This window comes from Heterodontus francisci, chromosome 13 (assembly GCF_036365525.1).
Source record: "Heterodontus francisci isolate sHetFra1 chromosome 13, sHetFra1.hap1, whole genome shotgun sequence".
In the NCBI taxonomy this organism is placed as follows: domain Eukaryota; kingdom Metazoa; phylum Chordata; class Chondrichthyes; order Heterodontiformes; family Heterodontidae; genus Heterodontus; species Heterodontus francisci.
The window spans coordinates 39,280,583-39,304,361 of NC_090383.1; the positions used below are offsets into that span (position 1 = coordinate 39,280,583).

Genomic DNA, 23,779 nt, shown 5'->3' on the forward strand with positions numbered 1-23,779 from the left:
AATCAGATAGACTTCTCACAACTGCTTAGGAGACTTCATATTCTCAGGTTGAAAAAAATAATTTTCTAAACTGGCGCCATGTTTTAAGTAAATATTATTGATTCAAGATTATGGGCATCATCTTGTCTTCTCAAACTGGGAGAAACGGGATGTCCAAGTGCATGCCAGACTCTGACCTGGTAGAGTTAAGATTCAGAGCCCAGACACAGAAGAAAGCTTGAAACAGACTCAAAGGATTCAGCTACAGATTGAACAGCATTAAGTAGCACCTTGGCATTGTTTCTAAATACCTATTTAAAATATTAAATTCTTTTATTCCTCTAGTTATTCCACTAGTTACACCACCTAATGCTATCACCCGACTCTGCCTCAGCTCACTTGCTGCTGAAAACCCGTTTCATGCCTTTATTACCTCTAAACTTAACTATTCCTACACCCTCCTGGCCAGTCTCCCAGTTTCTACCCTTCGTAAACATGAAGTCATCCAAAACTCTGCTGCCATGTCCTAACTTTGACCAAGTCCAGTCACTGCGCTCGTTGACTTACATTGGCTCCAGTTAAGCAACAACTCAATTTTAAAATTCTCATCCTGGTTTTCAAAGCTTCTATGGCCTTGCTCCTCCCCGTCTCTTATTTCCTCCAGCCCTAAAACCCTCTGAGAAGGCATTAATGCTGAAATAGTGATTTGCAAGTACAGTCAGAGAGCATTAATACAGACATGGGTATCTGCAGGTACAGCAAAGGTCTACAGGTACAAGCAAAGACAACATTAATACATTGACAAGGTTCTGCAGGTACAAAAAGACATTAATACAGAGACAATGGGCTGTGAGTAAAATAAGAGCATTAATGCAGAGACAGATGTTCGCAGGTACAGTGAGAGACTATTAGAGATGATTACAGAGATAGGGAGGGGCGAGCACAGAGATGTTAAACAAGGATGAGAATTTTTAAACCCAGACTTTGCTTAACTGGGAACCAATGTATATCAGTGAATGCAGGGATGTTGGGAGAACAAGACATAGCACAAATTAGGACATGGGCCCTGTAGTTTTGTATGACCTCAAATTTAGAGGGTAGAAAATGGGAGGCATGTCAGGAGAGCGTTGGAATAGTCTAGTCTTAAAGGTAACAAAGGCAGATAAGCTGAGACAGCAGAAGAGATAAGCAATGTTACGGAGGTGGAATAGGAAGTCTTAGTGACACCACAGCTATGCGGTCGGAAGCTCATCTCGGGGTCAAATATGACGGAGTTTGCAAACAGTCTGGTTCAGCCTCAGGCTGTTGCCAGGGACAGTGTATGTGGCTAGGGAACAGAGTTTGTGGCAGGGACTGAAGACAATGGCTTCAGTCTTCCCAATAGTTTTATATAGGATTCTACAGGTATTCTGTCAAGGTCTGTGCACAGTAATGGTGGCATGAAACTATTGATTGTTCTAAAAACCCATCTGGTTTACTAAAATCCTTTGAGGAAGGAAATCTGCTGTCCTTACCTGGTCTGACCTACATGTGACTCCAGACCCACAGCAATGTGGTGGACTCTTAACTGCCCTCTGAAATGGCTGAGCAAGTCACTCAGTTGTCAAGGGCAATTAGCGATGGGCAACAACACGTCCCATGAAAGAATAAAAAAAAACACTGAGCTGGCTGAGTGTTTTTAGCACTCGAGAGGAGGAAGTGATTAGTTCAATGCCAGATCACAAGATCCATGAAAAAGTAAACGCCCGCTGTCACCCACTGTATGAAGGTCATGCCATTTGCAATCAGCAGCATTTTACGGAGATAAAACCATCTTCAATGCTATATTAATAGCACACCTCTAGGAATGTGATCCACGTTCATCATTTTACTTTGGCACTTAACCCCACAAAGCAGCATAAAAAGAAAAAAAATCCTATGCATTCTCCTTCCCCCCTTCAGCATCACAACAACTCGCACTGCTAAAACAAGTTTTTTTAAATTTTTTTTTTTAAAAGTATTTTTATTTCAACATGCCACTTCTGAAGAGGTCAACTATGGTATCAAATACACCAGCAGTGCTTAAAAAGAGCAGCGGCAGCGCGCCTTAGTTTTGAAAGGGGAAGCCAACAGTGACATCGCAGGAGAGCTGCAACGTGATTGGTTGGTGAGTAGTAGCTGTCAGAATATCTTAAAAAATAAGGGGTAAGTTTTTTCAGTCGAAAATAAAACCTCTGGAGATAATGTGAGTACTACTAAAGTGTTTTTTTTTTTAATTTTAGATTGAAGTGGGTAGAACAAGGCCCCTAGTATAATTAGTATTTTTTAATTCAGGGAGTAACTAATTAACCTAATTATCATGGCAGGAGAGCTCAGCCCCGTGATATGCTCCTCCTGCGCTATGTGGGAAATCAGGGACTCGTCCAGTGTTCCCGACGACCATGTGTGCAGGAAGTGTATCCATCTGCAGTACTGACTACCCGCATTACGGAGCTGGAGGCGGATTCACTGTGGAGCATCCGCGATGCTGAGGACATCACGGATAGCACTTTTAGTGAGGTGGTCACACCGCAGGTAATGGCTGCACAGGCAGAAGAGAGATGGGTGACCACCAGACGGAGTAGTAGGCGCAGGCAGGTAGTGCAGGAGTCCCCTGTGGCCATCCCCCTCTCAAACAGATATACCGCTTTGGATACTGTTTGGGGGGGGGGGGGGGGGGGAGATGACCTCCCAGGGGAAAGCAGCAACAGCCAAGTTCGTGGCACCAAGGAGGGCTCTGCTGTCAGCAGGGGAGGAACAGGGTTGAAAGAGCTATAGTGATAGGGGATTCTATCATAAGGGGTGCAGATAGGCGTTTCTGTGGCCGCAAACAAGACTCCAGGATGGTATGTTGCCTCCCTGGTGCTAGGGTCAAGGATGTTTCGAAGCGGCTGCAGGACATTCTGAAAGGGGAGGGTGAGCAGCCAGAGGTCGTGGTCCATATTGGTACCAACGACATAGGCAGGAAGAGAGATGGGGTCCTGCAAAGTGAATACAGGGAGTTAGGCAGAAGGTTAAAAAGCAGGAACTCTAGGGCTGCAATCTCAGGATTACTCCCCGTGCCACGTGCTAGTAAGGGTAGGAATAGGAGGATTAGACAAATGAATGCGTGGCTGAAGAGCTGGTGTAGGCGGGAGGGCTTCATGAACTTGGATCATTGGGATCTCTTCTGGTGCAAAGGTGACCTGTACAAGAAGGACGGGTTGCATCTAAACTGGAGGGGGGCCAATATCCTGGCGGGCAGGTTTGCTAGCACTACTCAGGCGGGTTTAAAATAGTCTTGCAGCGGGGTGGGACCCAAAGTAGTAGTCTCTCAGACGAGATAGTTGAGGCAAATGCAGAGGTTAAAGCAAGCAAGTCCAGTAGGCAGGCCGGGCAGGGGCAGGACAGGGAGCGTGGAAGGTCTGGTAGGCTAAACTGCATTTACTTTAATGCAAGAAGCCTTACAGGCAAGGCAGATGAACTCAAAGCATGGATCAGTACATGGGATTGTGATATTACTGCTATTACGGAAACGGGGTTGAGGGATGGGCAGGACTGGCAGCTCAATGTTCGGGATACCGATCTTTCCAGCGTGACAGAGGTGGAGGTAAGAGAGGAGGGGGAGTTATTAGGGAGGACATCACGGCAGTACTTAGAGAGGATATCCCGAGGAGAAATCACAGATAGGTGTAGGAATTATAGGGTTGTAATAATACGTGATTTTAACTTCCCTAATATTGACTGGGACTGCCTTAGTGCTAAGGGATCAGATGGGGAAGAATTTGTAAAGTGGGTCCAGATTAGTTTTCTGAAGCAGTATGTGGATGGCCCTACTAGAGAAGGGGCTACACTCGACCTCCTCTTAGGAAATGAGGATGGGCAGGTGGTTGATGTGTCAGTGGAGGAGCACTTTGGGACCAGTGACCATAACTCTATTAGCTTCAACATAGTTATGGAAAAGGATAGGACTGGTCCTCAGGTTGAAGTCCTAAATTGTGGGAAGGCTAATTTCGATGGCATCAGACAGGAACTTTCAAAAATTGATTGGGAGAGGCTGTTTACAGGTAAAGGGACGTCTGGCAAGTGGGAGGCTTTTAAAAGTGAGATAGGAAGAGTTCAGGGCCAGAATGTTCCTATTAGATGGAAGGGCAAGGCTGACAAGTTTCGGGAACCTTGGTTGACGAGGGATATTGAGGGTCTGGTCAGGACAAAGAAGGAGGCGTATGTCAGGTTTAGGCAGCTGGGATTAAGCGAGTCCCTCAAGAAATATAGGGGATGTATGACTACACTTAAGGAGGAAATTAGGAGGGCAAAAAGGGGCCATGAGATTTCCCTGGCAGATAAGATAAAGGAGAATCCTAAAAGATTCTATAAGTATATTAAGAGTAAAAGGGTAGCTAGGGAGAGAGTAGGTCCCCTTAAGGGTCAGTGTGGCAATCTATGTGTGGAGCCACAGGAAATGGGCGAGGTCTTAAATGAATATTTCTCCTCCGTATTTACCGTGGAGAAGGTCATGGAGGCTACTGAGTTCAAGGTGGGGGGGAACACCGATATCCTGGAGCATATCAACATTTCAAAGGAGGTGGTGTTGGAAGTTTTGAAGTGCATTCAGGTGGATAAATCCCCAGGGCCTGACCGGGTGTATCCTAGGATGCTATGGGAAGCAAGGGAGGAGATTGCTGGGGCCCTGGCAGAGATTTTTTTTTTATCATCGTTAGCCACGGGTGAGGTACCGGAAGACTGGAGAATAGCTAATGTTGTGCCTTTATTTAAGAAGGGCAGCAGGGATAAGCCAGGGAACTACAGGCCGGGGAGCCTTACATCAGTGGTGGAAAAGTTATTGGAAGGAATTCTGAGAGACAGGATTTATATGCATCTGGAAAGGCAAGGTCTGATTAGGGATAGTCAGCATAGCTTTGTGCGTGGGAAATCACGTCTCACGAATTTGATTGAGTTTTTCGAGGAAGTGACCAAGAAGATCAACGAGGGCAGGGCAATGGACGTTGTCTACGTGGACTTTAACAAGGCCTTTGACAAGGTCCCACATGGTAGGCTGGTCCAGAAGGTTCGAACACATGGGATCTAGGGTGAGCTAGCAAATTGGATACAAAATTGGCTTGGTGATAGGAGGCAGAGGGGATAGTGGAGGGTTGTTTTTCAGATTGGAGGCCGGTGACCAGTTGTGTGCCGCAGGGATCAGTGCTGGGCCCTCTGGTGTTTGTCATATATATTAATGACTTGAATGTGAATGTAAGGGGCATGATTAGTAAGTTTGCAGATGACACCAAAATTGGTGGTATAGTGGACAATGAAGAAGGTTGTCTAAGGTTACAACAGGATGTAGATCAACTGGGAAAGTGGGCAAGGGATTGGCAAATGGAATTTAACGCAGACAAGTGTGAAGTGATGCATTTTGGGAAGTTAAACCAGGGCAGGACATATACAGTAAATGGCAGGGCCCTGGGGAGTGTCCTTGAGCAGAGACACCTTGGGGTGCAAGTACATAGTTCCCTGAAAGTGGCAACACAGGTAAACAGGTTGGTGAAGGCGGCGTATGGCATGCTTGCCTTCATTGGCTGAGGCATTGAATACAAGAGTTGGGACGTCATGTTACAGTTGTACATGACGTTGGTTAGGCCGCATTTGGAGTAGTGTGCTGTTCTAGTCGCCGCACTACAAGAAAGATGTGATTAAGCTAGAGAGGGTGCAAAAAAGATTCACAAGGATGTTGCCTGGTTTGGAGGGCTTGAGTTATAAAGAGAGATTGGATAGGCTGGGTCTGTTTTCCCTGGAGCAAAGGAGGCTGAGAGGGACATGATAGAGCTATATAAAATTATGAGAGGCATAGATAGGGTAGATAGCCAGAGTCTGTTTCCCATGGTCGGAGTGACTAAAACTAGAGGGCATAGATTTAAGGTGAGAGGGAGGAGGTTTAAAGGGGATCAAAGGGGTACATTTTTCTCACAAAGAATAGTGGGTATCTGGAATGAGCTGCCTGAGGAGGTGGTGGAGGCAGGAACAGTAGCAACATTTAAGAGGCATCTGGACAGGTACTTGAATGAGCAAGGCATAGAGGGATATGGAATTAATGCAGGCAGATGGGATTAGTATAGATAGGCATTATGGTCGGCATGGACGCGGTGGGCCGAAGGGCCTGTTTCTATGCTGTACGACTCTATGACAGGTACCAGTAGGGTTTCACGTCTAATTGTTCATTTACACGCTTCTCAGGATTTAGAACTGTTAAAATATGCATGGGGGCGGCAATGAAATCACCACCAGCTCCGTTTGGCCAATATATGTTTCAGAACCATGATGTCACGCTGGTGGTTATTTTTCCAAAACATATACTTTATTAATAAAAATCTGTAAAAAATACATTACAAAACAGTTCCAATTTGACATTCCAGAAAGTGCAAAAGAAATCCGTTTCCTTTGATACAGAAGGCGAGTTGCCTCACAACTCTCGCCATTCCATTTTACATGCAATGTACACTTGCATTACACAGCAAAACCATATTTTGGTGCATACAGCCCGAAGGGTTTTACAAGGGCTCCAGACCCTCGGTCTACTATGACAGGAGGGCCTTACACAGTGGCCTTTCTCCATTGAGCCTTTGCAGTGGCTGCCCCAAGCTTTTGTACGTCCCTCAGCACACAGACCTGCACCTTGGAATGTGCCAGTCTGCAACACTCGGTCGTGGACAACCCTTTGCACTGGAACACCAGCAAGTTTCGGGCAGACCAAAGAACGTCTTTCATCGAGTTGATGGTCCTCCAGCAGCAGTTGATGTTTATCTCGGTGTGCGTCCCTGGGAACAGCCCGTAGAGCACAATCTTGTGTTAGAGCTGTTTGGGCTGAACCTCGACAAAAACCTCTGCATCTCTTTCCACAATTGCTTTGCACATTCCAGAAGGAGGTGGGCGACAGTCTCTTCCCCACCACAACCACCTCGAGGGCAGTGTGCAGAGGTGGTGAGACTCCAGGCGTGCAGGAAGGTTCTGACGGGGTGGGCCCTTCTCACCACCAGCCCAGCTACGTCTTGATGCATGTCTGTAAGTTTTGGCGATGAGACATTCTGCCCCACCATCTCCTTTTCCCACAGGGCCTAGAGGACATGTCATGCAGACCACTGTCTGATGGGTTTGTGGTCAAAGTTGTTTTTCTGCACAAACTTTTCCACCAAGGATTGGTGGTATGGCACGGTCCAACTGAATGGAACGTTCCACAGCAATGTGGCCAGACCCATCTTTTGCAACACCAGGGACAGATAGAACCTCAGCACACAGTGACACTTGGTGTTTGCGTACTGGGGTTATACACACAGCTTGATGCAGACGCACACAAAGGTGGCCATCAGGATGAGGGCCACGTTGGGTACATTTTTTTCCCCCTTTATCCAGATGTTTGAACATCGTGTCCCTGCGTCCCATTTTCGATGCCCAGATAAAGCGGAAGATGGCTCGGGTGACCACCACGGCGTGGGAATGGGGTATGGGCTAGACCTGCGCCACGTACAGTAACAACATGAGCTGATGTCCAAGTTCTTACCTGCAATGGGAAGAGAACGCTGTTCCCACACGCTCAGTTTATGTTTTACCATGGCTATACGCTCCTTCAGATTTTGGCACATGCCCCGCCTCCTCCGAACCATATCCCCAGCACCTTCAGGTAGACAGACCGGACGGTGAAGGGAACAAAGGACCGGTCAGCCCAGTTCCCAAAGAATATGGCCTCACTTTTGCCGTGATTTCTTTTGGCTCCTGAGGTCAGTTTGAACCGGTCGCAGATGCTCATCAGCCTGCGAACGGACCACAGATCCGAGCTGAAGACAGCGACGTCATCCACGTGCAGGGAGGCTTTGACCTGAGTGCCTCTGCTGCCTGGGATTGTCACCCCTCTTATACCCACATCCTTCCTAATGGACTCAGCAAAAGGTTCGATACAGCAAACAAACAAGTCAGGGGAGAGGGGACAGCCCTGTCTGGCTTCAGATTTGATCGGGAAACTTTTTGATTCCCACCCATGATTTGAGACTCTGCTACTGATGTTTGTGTAGAGCAGTTGGATCCAATTGCGGATTTCCTCCCCAAACCCCATTTTGGAGAGCACGTCCATCATGTAGGTGTGTGATGTTCTGTCAAAAGCCTTCTCCTGGTCCAAGCTGAATCCCTGTCCTGCACGTAGGCAATCGTATTTCTGAGTAGCACAAGGCTATCATAGATCTTCCTGCCTGTACAGTACAGGTCTGATCAGGGTGGATCACCAACTCCAGAGCAGACTTGATCTGATTGGCGATGACCTTGAACAGGATTTTGTAGTCTAACATTAAGCAGGGAGATGGGCTGCCAATCTCGGATTTCCACCCTGTCCCCCTTCCCCTTGTAGACGAGGGCGATGATGCCTTTCCTCATGGGTTCGGACATGCTGCCATCAGAAGCATTCTCTCATACACTTCCAGCAGGTCTGGGCCGATCCAGTCCCACAGAGTCGAATACAACTCAATCGGTAAGCCATCGCTACCAGGAGTGTTACTTGTCTCGGCCTATGTCAATTCGTCCAGAGTTAGCGGTTTGTCCAGATTCTCCAGCATTCTGTCATCTAAGACCTCCGTGACAGATGACAGGAAGGACTGGGAGGCCATTCTGTCCTTGGGCTTCAAGTCGTGTAGTCCAGCATAAAAGGATTTGCTAATCCTTCGTATGTCAGACGGCAATGACATTACCGAGCTGGGGCGTCGTCTTCTTTCAGACTGCTGATCACAGTGCTCTCTCTGTCTACCTTCTGGAAGAAACGCAAGCAAGTCTCATCCAGCTCAACGGAGTGGACTCTGGACCGGAAGATGAGCTTGGAGGCCTCCGTGGCAAAGAGGAAGGCCTGCTGGCTCTTCACCTTTTGGAGATCCTCCCTGACCTCGACTCCCATCGACCGCAGCCAGAGCAGATTCTGCATTCTTTTCTGGAGTCAGGATATTTCCCTCTGTCTCTCTCACCCTCTGAACACCTTTAAGGATGAAGAAAATCTTGATGTTCGCCTTGATGTCACTCTGGTTTGACACTATAAATGACCCCAACCAATAATTATTCAAAATGTTATCAAACACATTCCTCACCTCTCCTTATTTTCTCATTGCTTTTATGGCCACTGTGCCCCCAAGAAAATTTCAGTTTTTTTTTTAAAGAGATACAGCACTGAAACAGGCCCTTCGGCCCACCGAGTCTGTGCCGACCATCAACCACCCATTTATACTAATCCTACACTAATCCCATATTCCTACCATATCCCCACCTGTCCCTATATTTCCCTACCACCTACCTATACTAGGGGCAATTTATAATGGCCAATCTACCTACCAACCTGCAAGTCTTTAGGCTGTGGGAGGAAACCGGAGCACCCGGAGAAAACCCACACAGACACAGGGAGAACTTGCAAACTCCACACAGGCAGTTCCCAGAATTGAACCCGGGTCGCTGGAGCTGTGAGGCTGCAGTGCTAACCACTGTGCCACTTTATTCCTTCCTGAGTTCTAAAAATACCCTGGTGAAATAAAGACTCAAGACATTCACTTCCTATTTTTGCAACTCTATGGATAGCACCTTCATCTCTGAATCAGAAGATTGTGGGTTCAAGTCTGACTTGAACACATAATCCAGGCTGACACTCTAGTGCAATATTGAGGAAGCTCTGCACTGTTAGAGGTTCTGTGTTTTGGATGACATGTTAAAACCTCTCAGGTGGACATAAAAGATCACAACACTATTTCAAAGAAAAACAGGGCATTCTTGCCAACATTTATCTCTCAACCATCAACATGAAAATAGATTCTTCTTTTGGGCCTCCTTATCTCGAGAGACAATGGATACGCGCCTGGAGGTGGTCAGTGGTTTGTGAAGCAGCGCCTGGAGTGGCTATAAAGGCCAATTCTGGAGTGACAGGCTCTTCCACAGGTGCTGCAGAGAAATTTGTTTGTTGGGGCTGTTGCACAGTTGGCTCTCCCCTTGCGCCTCTGTCTTTTTTCCTGCCAACTACTAAGTCTCTTCGACTCGCCACAATTTAGCCCTGTCTTTAAGGCTGCCCGCCAGCTCTGGCGAATGCTGGCAACTGACTCCCACGACTTGTGATCAATGTCACACGATTTCATGTCACGTTTGCAGACGTCTTTATAACGGAGACATGGACGGCCGGTGGGTCTGATACCAGTGGCGAGCTCGCTGTACAATGTGTCTTTGGGGATCCTGCCATCTTCCATGCGGCTCACATGGCCAAGCCATCTCAAGCGCCACTGACTCAGTAGTGTGTATAAGCTGGGGATGTTGGCCGCTTCAAGGACTTCTGTGTTGGAGATATAGTCCTGCCACCTGATGCCAAGTATTCTCCGAAGGCAGCGAAGATGGAATGAATTGAGACGTCGCTCTTGGCTGGCATACGTTGTCCAGGCCTCGCTGCCGTAGAGCAAGGTACTGAGGACACAGGCCTGATACACTCGGACTTTTGTGTTCTGTGTCAGTGCGCCATTTTCCCACACTCTCTTGGCCAGTCTGAACATAGCAGTGGAAGCCTTACCCATGCGCTTGTTGATTTCTGCATCTAGAGACAGGTTACTGGTGATAGTTGAGCCTAGGTAGGTGAACTCTTGAACCACTTCCAGAGCGTGGTCGCCAATATTGATGGATGGAGCGTTTCTGACATCCTGCCCCATGATGTTCGTTTTCTTGAGGCTGATGGTTAGGCCAAATTCATTGCAGGCAGACGCAAACCTGTCGATGAGACTCTGCAGGCATTCTTCAGTGTGAGATGTTAAAGCAGCATCGTCAGCAAAGAGGAGTTCTCTGATGAGGACTTTCCGCACTTTGGACTTCGCTCTTAGACGGGCAAGGTTGAACAACCTGCCCCCTGATCTTGTGTGGAGGAAAATTCCTTCTTCAGAGGATTTGAACGCATGTGAAAGCAGCAGGGAGAAGAAAATCCCAAAAAGTGTGGGTGCGAGAACACAGCCCTGTTTCACACCACTCAGGATAGGAAAGGGCTCTGATGAGGAGCCACCATGTTGAATTGTGCCTTTCATATTGTCATGGAATGAGGTGATGATACTTAGTAGCTTTGGTGGACATCCGATCTTTTCTAGTGGTCTGAAGAGACCACGTCTGCTGACGAGGTCAAAGGCTTTGGTGAGATCAATGAAAGCAATGTAGAGGGGCATCTGTTGTTCACGGCATTTCTCCTGTATCTGACGAAGGGAGAACAGCATGTCAATAGTCGATCTCTCTGCACGAAAGCCACACTGTGCCTCAGGGTAGACGCGCTCGGCCAGCTTCTGGAGCCTGTTCAGAGCGACTCGAGCAAAGACTTTCCCCACTATGCTGAGCAGGGAGATTCCACGGTAGTTGTTGCAGTCACCGCGGTCACCTTTGTTTTTATAGAGGGTGATGATGTTGGCATCGCGCATGTCCTGGGGTACTGCTCCCTCGTCCCAGCACAGGCATAGCAGTTCATGTAGTGCTGAGAGTATAGCAGGCTTGGCACTCTTGATTATTTCAGGGGTAATGCTGTCCTTCCCAGGGGCTTTTCCGCTGGCTAGGGAATCAATGGCATCACTGAGTTCCGATTTGGTTGGCTGTATGTCCAGCTCATCCATGACTGGTAGAGGCTGGGCTGCATTGAGGGCAGTCTCAGTGACAGCATTCTCCCTGGAGTACAGTTCTAGGTAGTGCTCAACCCAGCGGTCCATCTGTTTGCGTTGGTCAGTGATTATGTCCCCCGATTTAGATTTGAGGGGGGTGATCTTCTTGATGGTTGGCCCAAGAGCTCTCTTCATGCCATCATACATTCCTCTGATGTTTCCGGTGTCTGAGGCCAGCTGAATATGACTGCATAGGTGTTGCCAGTCTCATGCCAGTGGTCATTATCCCACTGCTGATAGTGGGACCTAGCTGTGCACAAAATTGGCTGCCACATTTCACATTTCACAACAGTGACTACACTTCAAAAGTACTTAATTGGCTGTGAAGTACTTTGCGACATCCTGAAGACAGGAAATGCACAATATAAATGCAAGCTCTCTCTCGCTCTCTATAACTCGTCCTTTCCCGGAACCACCAAACCATGGAACTGTTCTTTCCTCATTCAATATGCCTTTAAAAGCCCAACCATAGCATCAACTAATCATTGCTTCCTAATTCACTTAATCTTCTCTCCTACAATTTCAATCTTGGTGCTGTCCTGCACTGTGGTGCAGAACTCCCTCTGCACTGCTCTAGAGTGGGACTTGAACCCACAACTTCCACTTATGTAACATTGCCCAACTCTGCCCTGCCTTAGCTCATCAATGCCATTCTTACCTCTAGCCTTGACTATTTCAATACACTCCTGGCCAGCCTCCCATCTTTCACCATCCATAAATTTAAGCTCATCCAAAACTCTGCTGCCCATGTCCTAACTTGCTACAAGTCCCATTCATCCCAGTGCTCAATGACCTACATTGGCTTCCGGTTACTCAATACTTCAGTTTTAAAATTCTCATCCCTTTTTTCAAATCCTTCCATGACCTTGTTCTTCCCTATCGCTGCAACCTCCTCCAGCCCTACACAACCCATTGAAATCTCTGCATTCCTCCAATTCTAGCCTCTTGTGCATTCCTGATTTTAAATCGCTCCACCATTGCCATCCATGCCTCCAGCTGCTGAGGCTGTAAGATCTGGAATTCCCTCCTTAAACCTCTCCCTCGCTTTCCCCCTTTAAGATTCTGCTTAAAACCTGCCTCTTACACCAACCTTTTAATCATCTGCTAATATATATCATGTCAACTTTTGCTTGATAACACACCAGTGAAATACCTTGTGACATTTTAGTGCAGTAAAGACACTGAACCAATGCAAGTTGTCATGGTTATGGACTTGGCCCTTCACAGATTTCTCCGTTAAATAAAATTATTTCCATACTTATGAATTTTGCTTCTCACCTTCTGAGCTCTACGAACTAAAACAGCCGCGAAGAAGTGCAAAGTTACTCTGAGTTCATCAATAAATGCCTCATCGTCAGTCAAATCCCTGCAAAATCAGGAAAAGGTTTTCAACACAAAAGTTCAAAAACATTGAAAGGTTTAAGCTAAGTACTGGATACACAGATGTTCACAAATATTACATGAAGTTTAGTAAATATATGGTACAAAAGAAGCTGAAGACCTAACAGGGCTTCATAAGTCTTTCATATATTATACAGGTGCATTAAAATGACAGGTTTTGATAAATTGGTAGGTGACGTTGTAATTTTTGAGAAAAGAAAATCAGAGTTGCATTCTGTTCCACTAAATCAACTATACTGTGCAGAGCAGCATACCTCCAAAAGACTGCCATGACTCACTCGTGACATCAGCATTTTTGTTTCCTTTATTGGGCAAATTTTCCATTTTTGCCTAAGTCATTTGGACGAGTGACAATAAGTGCCAGAGAAAATCAGAGAATCAGTTTCCTGCAGCATGTGCACACAGTGCCTTGCAGACCAAGCAGAGAACTGCTAAATTCCCAAATTTCATAAAGGAAAGTACCTTTGCAATGTCACTGCTGCCTTTCAATGTTGAACTGCTGGTTAGAGGCAATGTGGAAGTTCGAATTTAATGAAGGTGGAGAACAAACAGAAAGATATGGTGGGAGATATCAAGAATAAGAGACTGTGTTCAACCCATTTTTTCCATTCATGTCACCAGAGTAGAAGAACATCTATATACTTGAATCAAACTGAATGTTTTAAATTGTTGCCTTTGAGAAAACTTTTTTTTATATCTCGCAGCCTAGTGACCAAGGCACAAGTCAACATTGATTTTTCTCATTCCCAATGCAGGTTTCCAACAAGTGCTATTTGTAAAGATTTTTTACAAAAGTAATTAAATCACTAAAATTCTTAATCTAGAAAAAATACTTTTCAGCTATTCCTACATCTCTAAAAAGCGGAACTATTGAATATAGTTTGACAGGAGTTAACCCACTTCACTGCCCTTATCCTCCATTCACTGCATTACAAAAGTCCGAGTGTATCAGGCCTGCGTCCTCAGTACCTTGCTCTATGGCAGCGAGGCCTGGACAACATATGTCAGCCAAGAGCGACGTCTCAATTCATTCCATCTTCGCTGCCTCCGGAGAATCCTTGGCATCAGGTGGCAGGACCGTATCTCCAACACAGAAGTCCTCGAGGCGGCCAACATCCCCAGCTTATACACACTACTGAGTCAGCGGCGCTTGAGATGGCTTGGCCATGTGAGCTGCATGGAAGATGGCAGGATCCCCAAAGACACATTGTACAGCGAGCTTGCCACTACTATCAGACCCACCGGCCGTCCATGTCTCCGCTTTAAAGACGTCTGCAAACGCGACATGAAATCCCGAGACATTGATCACAAGTCGTGGGAGTCAGTTGCCAGCGTTCGCCAGAGCTGGCGGGCAGCCATAAAGGCGGGGCTAAAGTGTGGCGAGTCGAAGAGACTTAGTAGTTGACAGGAAAAAAGAGCGGCGCAAGGGGAGAGCCAAATGTGTAACAGCCCCGACAAACAAATTTCTCTGCAGCACCTGTGGAAGAGCCTGTCACTCTAGAATTGGCCTTTATAGCCACTCCAGGCGCTGCTTCACAAACCACTGACCACCTCCAGGCGCTTATCCATTGTCTCTCGAGATAAGGAGGCCAAAGAAGATTGCATCAGATGTGTGGCAACCTGGAAAGTTGAGAGGAAGACAGAGTTTGCGAATAGTGGTTGTGTACATTTGAATTGGTTGAACTATTATGATATAAAATGGTAAGCATGAGGCTCTGGAGGGCAGGTAGCAACACATGAGAAGGGAAGGAGTAAAGAGTGGCTGCTTGGTCTATCGTATTTGGTGACACAAAATGAGCAAAGACCCCCTCACCCATGTCTCAGAACTTTTCTTGCCCATTGAAAACAAAAATGACCTCCCTTTGATCGCTCTGTTTGTAACAAATCCTTTTGCATAATTGGTAGGGAAAGTATCCAGGAATGAGATCAAGCAAAATAACATTGCATATTTTATATTTGCCTCTCAAAGAATGCCGTATACCAAAAAAAACACTCTAAACAGAACGAGGGCTCCATTGTCAAACATCATATCCTTCAGATGATATGATATATTGAGGTCCCATCTACCAGCACTGTTAGATGAAGATCTCATGGCACAATTTGAACACCAGGTATTCAGATTGTTCCTCCTTCAACTAATACCAGGCAAAAAAGCTGATTAATTGATCATTCAGTAATTTGTCTGTCCACAACAGAGGCATCCAACCTTTTTGTATGGGAGGCCACGTTACAACTTTTGTCCTACTCAGGGGGTCAAAGAGAAAATTTCAGAATGATAAAGGCATTAAAAAAATTATCTATTAATTAAAACAACAAAGGTGCAGTTTTGTGAAGAAGCTTTCAATGAGAAGACTAATTTACTGCTTTACATTCTCATCATTAGGTTGAACAGTGATTTAGTGACATACCTGGCAATGTTTTTCCTTGCATAAGGTCAGCACACGAGGTGCAGCAATGCAGAGTATTCCGGATAGATGACCATCCCGCTGTCTCCAGCCAACCATTTTCCGATCCTCTCTGCCCACTTTCTGACTGCCACAGGTTCCCCCGCTCTCTCTGTCCGTGCCAGGTGCCCCCCGCCTCCTCCCGGCTCCCCATCACCCACTTTCCTCCCCCTCCCCGCGTCTCTCTCTCCCTCCCTCCCTCCCCGCGTCCCTCCCTCCCCGTCTCTCCCTCCCTCCCTCCCCGTCTCTCCCTCCCTCCCCTCCTCTCCCCCCGCCTCCCTCCTCTCCCCCCGCCGCCTCCCCCCTCTCCCCCCCCCGCCTCCCTCCCTCCCCTCCCTCTCTCCCCACTCCCGCCGCCTCCCTCCTCTCCCTCCCCGCCTCCCTCCCTCCCCGCCTCCCTCCCTCCCCGCCTCCCTCCGCCTCCCTCCCTCCCCGCCTCTCTCCGCCTCCCTCCCTCCCCGCCTCTCTCCGCCTCCCTCCCTCCCCGCCTCTCTCTCCGCCTCCCTCCCTCCCCGCCTCTCTCTCCGCCTCCCTCCCTCCCCGCCTCTCTCTCCGCCTCCCTCCCTCCCCGCCTCTCTCTCCGCCTCCCTCCCTCCCTCCCCGCCTCTCTCTCCGTCTCTCTCCGCCCCCCTCCCCACTCTCTCTCCGCCCCCCTCCCCACTCTCTCTCCGCCCCCCTCCCCACTCTCTCTCCGCCCCCCTCCCCACTCTCTCTCCGCCCCCCTCCCCACTCTCTCTCCGCCCCCCTCCCCACTCTCTCTCCGCCCCCCTCCCCACTCTCTCTCCGCCCCCCTCCCCACTCTCTCTCCGCCCCCCTCCCCACTCTCTCTCCGCCCCCCTCCCCACTCTCTCTCCGCCCCCCTCCCCACTCTCTCTCCGCCCCCCTCCCCACTCTCTCTCCGCCCCCCTCCCCACTCTCTCTCCGCCCCCCTCCCCACTCTCTCTCCGCCCCCCTCCCCACTCTCTCTCCGCCCCCCTCCCCACTCTCTCTCCGCCCCCCTCCCCACTCTCTCTCCGCCCCCCTCCCCACTCTCTCTCCGCCCCCCTCCCCACTCTCTCTCCGCCCCCCTCCCCACTCTCCACGTCTCTCTCTCTCTCTCCCTCTCCGCGTCTCTCTCTCTCTCCTCCCCCACCCCCCCCCCCCCTCCAAGAACTGCTCAGTATTCCAGGTATGGTGTAACCAGGGTTTTTTTTAAATGAAGCACGACACCTACCTCCTTGCATTCTATTCCCCTGGATACAAAGGCCAGTGTACCATTCGCACTTTTGATTATTTTCTGTACCTGTTCATGACATTTTAATGATATGTGGACTAATGTTTTCAACTTTCCCCCATTTAGAAAGTACCCTGCGCCACTGTGCCGCCAGCAAGTAATTAGGAAAGCTAACTGGCCTGTAGTTTCCTGCTTCCTGTCTCCCTCCCTTTTTGAATAAAGGAGTTACATTTGCTATTTTCCAATCTAATGGAACCTTCCCTGAATTTAGGGAATTTTGGAAAATCAAAACCAACACATCACCTATCTCACTAGCCACTCCTTTTAGAACCCTAGGATGAAGTCCATCAGGATCCGGGGATTTGTCAGCCCACAGCTCCAATAATTTGCTCAGTACCACTTCCCTGGTGGTTGGAATTTTCGGGAGTTCCTCCATCCCTTCCATTTCCTGAACTACAGCTATTTCCGGAATGTTAGTTGTATCCTCGATAGTGAAGACCAATGCAAAATACCTGTTCAATTCATCTGCCATTCCTTATTTTCCCTTATTAATACCCCAGACTCACTTTCTATAGGACCAACGCTCACTTTGTTAACTCTTCTTTTTTAAATATCTATAGAAACTCTTACCATCAGTTTTTACATTTCTCGATAGCTTTCTCTCTCTCGTACTCTAATTTTTCCCTCATCAATCTTTTAGTCATTGTTTGCTGTTTTTTATATTCTGTCCAGCCACAATTATATGCTTTTTCTTTAAGTTTGATATGATCTTTAACCTTTTTAGTAAACCGGGGATAGTGGGTCGTCCTCTTCGAATTTTTCTTTCTCGTTCAAATGTACCTATTGTGTATTCTAAAATATCCCCTTAAATGTCTGCTACTGCTTCTCTATTGATGTATCCCTTAATCTAATTTGCCACTTCACTTTAGCTAGCTCTGCTTTCATGCCCTCATAATTACCCTCACTTAAGTTTAAGATATGAGTCTTGGACCCATTCTTCTCTCCCTCAAACTGAATGTAAAATGCAATCATTTTATGATCGCTGCTACCTAGGATGCCTTCATTATGAGGTCCTCAATTAATCCTATATCGTTGCACAATACCAGGTCTAGTACAGCCTGCTCTCTGGTTGGCTCCAGAATGTGCTGCTCTAAGAAACTACCCCAATAACTCCTCATCTAAGCTACCTTTGCCCATCTGATTTTTCCAGTCTATATATAGATTAAAATCCCCTATGATTATCGCCGCACCTTTCTAATAGCTATGTTATTTCTCCCTTTATGCTCTGTCCTACCATATGGTTACTATTAGGGGCCTGTACACCACTCCCACAAGTGACTTCTTGCCTTTATTATTTCTCATCTCCACCCAAACCGCTTCTACATCCTGGTTTCCTGAACTTAGGTCATCCCTCTCTATTGCACGAATACCATCATTAATTAACAGAGCCACCCCTCCACCTTTGCCTAGCTTCCTGTCCTTCCTAAATGTCATGTACCGTTCAATATTCTGGTCCCAACCTATGTCATTCTGCAGCCATGTCTCTGTAATGGCTATCAGATCGTACTTATTTACTTCTATTTGTGCTATCAGTTCATCTGCCCACTGACCAAATCAGAAGAGCCTATTCTAAGGGGGTGACTGTCTTCCAGAACAGAGTCCAGGCAAATTAACTTTCCCTTTCCCTGATGTATCGCAGTGTCTGTAGCTCGGCCTCCAGCTCAGATTCTGAGCTAAAGCTCCTCGAGCTACAGACACTTACTGCAGACGTGTTTGCCCTGGATCACAATCGTGTCCACGAGCTTCCACATACTGCAGCTACAACACATCACCTGCCCTGCCATCTTTTGTGTTTTAAATATTTAATTAATAGAAAGTACTCACCAGTCAATCAATTAAACCATACTATTAGTACTGAAGACTTATGCTCCAGAACTTGCTGCGCCCCTAGCCAAGCTGTTCCAGTACAGCTACAACACTGGCATCTACCCTGTAATAGGGAAAATTGTCCAGGTATGTCCTGTACACAAAAAGCAGGACAAGTCCAACCCGGCCAATTACCGCCCCATCAGCCTACTCTCAATCATCAGTAAAGTGATGGAAGGTGTCATGAACAGTGCCATCAAGCAGCACTTGCTTAGCAATAACCTGCTCAGTAACGCTCAGTTAGGGTTCCGCCAGGGCCACTCAGCTCCTGAACTCATTACAGCCTTGGTTCAAACATGGACAAACTCAAGAGGTGAGGCGAGAGTGACTGTCATTGACATCAAGGCAGCATTTGACTGAGTATGGCATCAAGGAGCCCCTAGCAAAACTGAGGTCAATGGGAATCAGGGGGAAACCCCTCCGCTGGCTGCAGTCATATCTAGTGCAAAGGATGATGATTGTGGTTGTTGGAAGTCAATCATCTGAGCTGCAGGAGTTCTTCAGGGTTGTGTCCTAGGCCCAAACATCTTCAGCTGCTTCATCAATGACCTTCCTTCAATCATAAGGTCAGAAGTGGGAACGTTCACTGATGATTGTACAATGTTCAGCACCATTCGTGACTCCACAGATACTGAAGCAGTCCGTGTAGAAATGCAGCAAGACTTGGATAATATCCAGGCTTGGGCTGATAGGTGGCAAGTAATATTCGTGCCACACAAGTGCCAGGCAATGACCATCTCTAACAAGAGAGAATATAACCATCTCCCCTTGACATTCAATGACATTACCATCGCTGAATCCCCCACTATTAACATTCTAGGGGCTACCATTGACCAGAAACTGAACTGGAGTAGCCATATAAATACCGTGGCCACAAGCGCAGGTCAGAGGCTAGGAATCCTGCAACGAGTAACTCACCTCTTGACTCCCCAAAGCCTGTCCACCATCTACAAGGCACAAGTCAGGAGTGTTATGGAATACTCTTTTCTTGCTTGGATGGATGCAGCTTCAACAACACTCAAGAAGCTCGACACCATCCAGGACAAAGCAGCCCGCTTGATTGGCATCCCATCTATAAACATTCACTCCCTCCACCACCGACGGACAGTGGCAGCAGTGTGTATCATCTACAAGATGCACTGCAGCAACGCACTATGGCTCCTTAGACAGCGCCTTCCAAACCCACGACCTCTACCAACTAGAAGGACAAGGGCAGCAAATGCATGGGAACACCACCACCTGCAAGTTCCCCTCCAAGTCACACACCATCCTGACTTGGAACTATATCGCTGTTCCTTCACTGTCGCTGGGTCAAAATTCTGGAACTCCCTTCCTAACAGCACTGTGGGTGTACCTACCCCAAATGGACTGCAGTGGTTCAAGAAGGCAGCTCACCACCACTTCTCAAGGGCAATTAGGGATGGACAATAAATGCTGGCCTGGCCAGCTATGCACACATCCCATGAATGAATAAAAAAAGACACAGAACCTAATTAATACAATTGCTAGAGTTTTTTGAAAGATAAATGAGAACTCTTAATAACCAATCAACTACCAAAAACTACCTGTTTTCCTGTGACATCACAGACTTTTTTCTCAGAATGCAGTCGTTCCGCTCCGGTGGACTGGACTGGCTAGGATAGCTCTTTAAAACTCTGCCACCACTCTCCGGGTCCTCCTCTCTCCCGCCACTCTCCGGGTCCTCCTCTCTCCCGCCACTCTCTTTAAACTCTCCCGCCACTCTCTTTAAACTCTGCCGCCACTCTCCCGGTCCGCCACTCTCCGGGCCCTCCGCCCTCCCGCCACTCTCCGGGCCCTCCGCCCTCCCGCCACTCTCCGGGCCCTCCGCCCTCCCGCCACTCTCCGGGCCCTCCGCCCTCCCGCCACTCTCCGGGCCCTCCGCCCTCCCGCCACTCTCCGGGCCCTCCGCCCTCCCGCCACTCTCCGGGCCCTCCGCCCTCCCGCCACTCTCCGGGCCCTCCGCCCTCCCGCCACTCTCCGGGCCCTCCGCCCTCCCGCCACTCTCCGGGCCCTCCGCCCTCCCGCCACTCTCCGGGCCCTCCGCCCTCCCGCCACTCTCCGGGCCCTCCGCCCTCCCGCCACTCTCCGGGCCCTCCGCCCTCCCGCCACTCTCCGGGCCCTCCGCCCTCCCGCCACTCTCCGGGCCCTCCGCCCTCCCGCCACTCTCCGGGCCCTCCGCCCTCCCGCCACTCTCCGGGCCCTCCGCCCTCCCGCCACTCTCCGGGCCCTCCGCCCTCCCGCCACTCTCCGGGCCCTCCGCCCTCCCGCCACTCTCCGGGCCCTCCGCCCTCCCGCCACTCTCCGGGCCCTCCGCCCTCCCGCCACTCTCCGGGCCCTCCGCCCTCCCGCCACTCTCCGGGCCCTCCGCCCTCCCGCCACTCTCCGGGCCCTCCGCCCTCCCGCCACTCTCCGGGCCCTCCGCCCTCCCGCCACTCTCCGGGCCCTCCGCCCTCCCGCCACTCTCCGGGCCCTCCGCCCTCCCGCCACTCTCCGGGCCCTCCGCCCTCCCGCCACTCTCCGGGCCCTCCGCTCCCCCGCCACTCTCCGGGCCCTCCGCTCCCCCGCCACTCTCCGGGCCCTCCGCTCCCCCGCCACTCTCCGGGCCCTCCGCTCCCCCGCCACTCTCCGGGCCCTCCGCTCCCCCGCCACTCTCCGGGCCCTCCGCTCCCCCGCCACTCTCCGGGCCCTCCGCTCTCCCGCCACTCTCCGGGCCCTCCGCTCTCCCGCCACTCTCCGGGCCCTCCGCTCTCCCGCCACTCTCCGGGCCCTCCGCTCTCCCGCCACTCTCCGGGCCCTCCGCTCTCCCGCCACTCTCCGGGCCCTCCGCTCTCCCGCCACTCTCCGGGCCCTCCGCTCTCCCGCCACTCTCCGGGCCCTCCGCTCTCCCGCCACTCTCCGGGCCCTCCGCTCTCCGGGCCCTCCGCTCTCCTGCTCTTTAAACTCAGCCGCCACTCTCAGGATTCTCCTCTCTCCGGGTCCTCCTCTCTCCCGCCACTCTCCGGGTCCTCCTCTCTCCCGCTCTTTTAAACTCTGCTGCCGCTCTCCGCTCTAGCCCATCATCTAAGTCATTAATGAATACAGTGAACTGTTGAGACCCCAACACAAGACACCATGAGTTAATTCAAATATCTGCCCATTATCCCTACTCTCTCCTGCTGTTCAGCCAATTTCCTAACCAGGGCAATAATTCGCCTTCAATTTCATAAGCTTCACCTTTAGCTAACAGTTTCTTATGAGGGACTTTATGAAATAACATCCATAGTCATTTCCCTGTCCACTACTTTACTCACATCTTCAAAAAATTCAATCACATTTGTCGGGCATGACCTACCATTTATGAATCAATGCTGGCCCTCTCTGGTCAGCGAAAAATTATCAAGGTGTTCAGTCAGCCTATCCTTAATTATAGATTCTAGCAATTTCCCCACAAACAGATGTTAGGCTAACAGGTCTGTAATTCCCTGGTTTCCCCCTGTCACCTTTTTGAAATAGCGGAGCCACACGTCCAACTTTCCAATGTAAAGGAAAAGTTCCCAAATTGAGAGAACTTTGGAAGATTATAGTTACGGCATCTGCAATGTACTCACTGACTTCTTATAAAACATCAGGTTAAAAACCATCTGGTCCTGGGGATTTGTCGCTTTTTAGTGCTGTTAATTTCTCTATTACTGTTACCTTGCTTAAGTTAATTTTATTGTGTCCCTGTCCCTGATTCAAATTGGGCTCCTTGGGATGTCTGGCATGTTGGCCTCTTCCTCTACTGTAAATATTGATGCAAATTAATTATTCAGCATTGCCATCATTTCCTTATTTTCACTGACATCACCGTCGTCAGTTTTCAAGAGGCCAACATTGCTTCTGACCATGCTCTTTTTTTCTAATGTATTATAAAAGTTTTTGCTTTGATTTTGATATCCCTTGCAAGTTTCTTTTCATACTCCCTTTTTGTAGCTCTTACTGGCTGCTTTGTCATCCTTTGCATCTATCCCATTTGCCAGGATCTGTACGCTTGGCCTCGGTTGTCTCATTCAAAAAACAGCACCACCAACAGTACGGCACTCCCTCAGTTTTGCATTGGAGTGGCAGCCTTGATTTATGTGCTTAAGTCCTGGAGGGGGTTTGAACCCAGAACCTTCTGACACAGAGGTGAGAGTGCTACCAACTGAGCCATGCTGACACACAGTAGATGTGTGTATGCAATTGTCTGGGCCTCAGCCATTCACAAAATTTACGATTAAGGAGCAATATAGTGGAACATATTTCCCCAAATCACTGGCTGATAAGTGGCAAGTTACAGTCACGCCACACAAGTGCCGGGCAATGCCGATCTCCAACAAGAGAGAATCTAACCATCTCCCCTTGATGTTCAATGGCATTACCATCATAGAATTCCCCACTATCATCATCATGGGGGTCACCATTGACAAGAAACTTAACTGGAGCACCCATATAAATACAAGAGGAGGTCAGAGGCTGGGAATTCTGTGGTGAGTAACTCATCTCCCAACTCCCCAAAGTCTGTCCACCATCTACAAGGCACAAGTCAGGAGTGTGAAGGAATACTCTCCACTTAGCTGGATGAGTGCAGCTCCAACACTCAAGCAGCTCAACAGCATCCAAGACAAAACAGCCCGTTTGATTGGCACCCCATCCACTACTTTAAACATTCACCCCCTGCGTCACCGGCACACTCTGGTAGCAGTATGTACCATCTACAAGATGCACTGCAGCAACTCGCCAAGGTTCCTTCAACAGCACCTTCCAAACTCACAACCTCTACTACCTAGAAGAACAAAGGCAGCAGACTCATGGGAACACCACCACCTGCAAGTTCCCCTCCAAGTCGCACACCGTCCTGACTTGAAAATATATCACCATTCCTTCAGTCGCTGGGTCAGGATCCTGGAACTCCCTCCCTAACAGCACCGTGGGTGCACCTACACCACATGGGCTCACCACCACCTTCTCAAAGGCAATAAATGCTGGCCTTGCCACCGACGCCTAGATTCAATGAACAAATTTTAAAAACTGCTTAAAATTACAGCAACTCTAAAGATGACAGCTATGATATTGATACATATAATGCCTAAAGAATTAGAACATCTTTAGAAAAA

General features: G+C 48.9%; 1 protein-coding gene across 4 annotated transcripts in view; it reads right to left on the reverse strand.

The window, feature by feature from the left end:
- snx14 (sorting nexin 14) overlaps positions 1–23,779 on the reverse strand; it is a 318,752-nt gene that overhangs the window by 250,902 nt on the left and 44,071 nt on the right. For all 4 annotated transcript variants that reach the window (XM_068044682.1, XM_068044680.1, XM_068044681.1 and 1 more), the window contains exon 6: positions 12,939–13,026. In XM_068044682.1, the coding sequence (XP_067900783.1) occupies positions 12,939–13,026 (88 nt within the window). The remainder of the gene's footprint in view (positions 1–12,938; positions 13,027–23,779) is intronic.